Source organism: Triticum dicoccoides, chromosome 7A (genome assembly GCF_002162155.2).
Source record: "Triticum dicoccoides isolate Atlit2015 ecotype Zavitan chromosome 7A, WEW_v2.0, whole genome shotgun sequence".
NCBI classification, from domain to species: Eukaryota; Viridiplantae; Streptophyta; class Magnoliopsida; order Poales; family Poaceae; genus Triticum; species Triticum dicoccoides.
In genome coordinates, this window is record NC_041392.1 from 692141470 (window position 1) to 692144946 (window position 3477).

General features: G+C 49.4%; 1 protein-coding gene across 1 annotated transcript; it reads right to left on the minus strand.

Moving 5' to 3' along the window:
* Nucleotides 1–524: 524 nt before the first annotated feature.
* On the minus strand, nt 525–1706 carry LOC119330992. The gene has a single exon (XM_037604148.1). The coding sequence runs from the start codon at nt 1606–1608 to the stop codon at nt 646–648; it is 963 nt and encodes a 320-aa protein (XP_037460045.1). The 5' UTR covers nt 1609–1706; the 3' UTR covers nt 525–645.
* Between the last annotated feature and the right edge of the window lie 1771 nt (nt 1707–3477).

Below are 3477 nucleotides of genomic sequence, written 5' to 3' on the forward strand. Positions count from 1 at the left end.
GCACATGCAAGTTTACTAGTATAATACATAAAAAAGCATGAAAACATACTTTAAAAAAGCATTAAAACATATGTAAAAAAAGCATAAAAACATATGCAAAAAAACACATGTAAAAAAATAGCTATGCCGTCAGCATAGAGACGGCAGGGTTTTGGTGGGCGTCGTGCCGCGGATCGGTGACGTGGCACCTATGCCGACTGTTGTCGTCGGCATACCTACGCCGCGGATCGGTGATGTGGCATGCGGAGATATGCCGACGGCTGCTCGTCCAGACCGTCGGCATAGGTTTGACGGCGTTAGCCTCTAGTCACGGGCAGGGTCGCCGGGCCCATAGGTATGCTGACGGCTGCTGTCGGCATGTCTACATATAGGTCGACGGCCGTTCTGTGCCGACGGCGGCCGTCGGCATAGGTCTGTGTAACCCGACGGCCAGGACTGGGCTGTCGGCATAGCTCAAACTAGGCCGACGGCAGCCGTAGGCATAAGTTTGGCCGTCGGGGTAGGACCATTTTCCGGTAGTGCATACTTTAATTTACTTGCACAAATGTATTTACATGTTTGTTCTGTTATGTATGTACACTTTAATCACACAACTATATATTTCCACTCCAGCACATATTCAGCCATTGTTTATATGTGTGGTGCTCACTTCCTGAATAACTTGTGAGAGACGAAGAAGCCGAGCGAGAAAGCAGCGATGGCGATGGCGACCACCTCCTTGTTGTTCCTTGCCTTCTCCACCACGCTGTCCGCCCACTTCATGTCTGTCAGCTGCTCCAGCCCCCCTGCCACGCGCTGCTTCCAGCCGCTGCACGCCGTGGCCTTCTTCTCCAACACCGCTTTGGCTTCCATGGCAGCGGCCGCAGCCTTGGCTTTCTCTTCCTCGATGCGCCGTCTCACGCCCGCCGCCAGGCTCTCCTGGTCAACCACCGCTTTGTCCTTCTCGTCGATGGCAACCTCCGGCTCCGGCGCCGGCTTTTCGGGAGCCTCAGGCTTCACTTCTTGCTCCTTCTTCACGTCTGGTTCTGGTGCTAGCTTTTGCTGCTCTTGTTTGTGGTTGCTTGCCTCCTCCGGTTGCTTCTGCTGTTGAGCATTCTTCGTGGCCTCGTCCATGGGCTTGTTGGACACATCCTCCTCCTTGGCGATCTCTTCCTTAGGCTTGGTGGTGCTGTCGTCGCCGCTGGCCGCCTTCTTATCGTTGCCGTCGACGTCTTTGGTTGGCGGCGGCCTGACGTCTTCCTTGGCCACACCAGGTTTATCCCTCTTAATCTCCTCGATGCTCGTCGGCGCGGGGACACCAGAGTACGCGCGCTTGGGCACGGTGAGCGTGAGCACGCCGGACTCGAAGCGGCCGGCGATGTCATCGAGGCTGGCGGTAGACGGGAGCTGGAAGACCTTGTGCAAGGAGCCCGGGGTGGCACCCGGCCTCGCCCCGCTCACGGTGAGCCTGCCGGCGCCGTCCACCTGCACCCTGAAGTCGCCCTTCTTGAACCCCTCGAGGCTGAGGCGGAGCACGTAGGTGCTGGCCTTGTCCGCCCATTCGAACTTGGGGTCCAGGACCGGTGCCGGCTGCTGCCTCTTCGGCTTGGTGTTGGTGGCGGCCGCCATGAGGAAGCGTCGGCAGGGAATCGTGGTGGACGTTGCGATGGATGGATGGATTGGTCGGTTGATGGTGTTGTGAACTGTGAGTCTGTGACCGAGGGAGGTGAGCTGCTGAGTTTGGGAAGGTTGGCATGATGCGTCGTTTATATATTTAGGTGTTGGCATGGCATGGTGATGGATGTAAGAGTATGTATTGTTGGTTCGAAACTTGTAAAAGTAGGAAATCTTTGGATGGATTAGTCCGGCGTACGTTCTTGGAATGCATTCATGTGTAAGAAGACGTGTAGCTACATTCATGGAGTCATGTGTGAGGAAAGGTTAAGGGATCTTTGTGCGGGAGGGTAAATGGATTTGGAGGGAAGCTAGCTATGGAGGTGAAGAAAAAAAAGGATGCTTGCTGTGCATGGTAATCGGGGCAGGCAAGCCAACTCGATCGATCGCCGGCCGCACAAGGCCACCTCGTTCGCATCTATCGGAGGCGGACTACGTCTTCGAAAGAAAAAAAAAGTTACTTTTTTTTGTTGCGGGTCAAACAAAAGCAACTTCAGAAAGTGCAATAATTTCCTTTAATAAAACACTTACTACCTCCATCCTGTTCATTGGTCCAACTTAGAGTTTGGGTCAGACTTTGACCTCTGATTTAACTATCAAAAATAAGTTATAGACCCTAAAAACAGTATCATTGAAAACCTTTTTTAAATATGAATCTAACAATATAAGTTTTGTGACATATAACTTATAATTTGTTAGTCAAATCTATGCAAAGTTGGACACAAAATACGAAGGGGACCAATAAACCAGACAGATGTAGTAGTACATATGCTCACAAACATGCACATATCCTCACCGCTATGAACACCCACATGCACATGTTATCGTTATAAGCACCTCCGAGATATTAAGCCGGTACAACATCTTAAAATTAATGAAGGGGTGTGGCTAGGTCTCAGTCGACTGAAATTTAACCAAGTCTCAGTCAAGTGAGAAAAAGAAAAAAACTGAAAAGAAAATTTTGCACGGATCTTAATGTAAGATCCGACGGATATAACATCGACTGAGACTTAATGAAGTCTTAGTCAACTGAGACTTAGCAATTTGTTAATGAAACCACCACATATGCCTTGTAGTCGCTGGGAATCTCTCCTTTTAGGAAAACACAAGTACAAGTGTCAAGTGTAGGACTTGAACTCTGGTGGACTGGTTCCACCACAAGGAACCTTCCCATCTGAGCTACGCTCAATTAGCATAAAGTGCAATCTTAGCATGCCTGGACAGACCCTCGTAACAGAACAACTTAAGTCACTAAGTTTTAGCCAAGTCATAGTCAACTCCTTGACCATTAGGTCATTGTTGCTTCAAGATTTGTGCAGTGTTGCTTGTTCCGTGTTAAATCGGTCATATGGACAAACTGGGCTGGGCTGCTCTTTTGTCTTGCTTTTATCGTGTCGGGGGCAGGGGCGCTGTCCCAACCCCTATTTGGTGCCTTAAGCGCCAGTTATAGTTTTTTTGGCAACCGGCGCACATCCCTTCCATCTTAGGCTTGGCCAATTTAACTTTTTGTTATGAATAGGATAAGCAGTCGAAACCTGGAGCAAAAGTAACGAAACACTTAAAAGCCAGGTGGAAACGTACCAAAACTCAGAGGAAAACCAAAGGAAAAATATCGCTAGAGGAGTCGATACATGTAGTGTTGTGTACTGAAGAATAGGAAATCTGTAGGATTGGAACTGATCGACCGAAGCCTTTTTCAGCTTTTGTATGGAGCTAATAAGTTGATTCTGCTGGACATATTCTTTCTAGTTTATTCGAGCCAAACCAAGGGTGAGAGAGGAATGCTATTGTGGCAAGTGGACAGGGAGGGTGAAAGGCGACACC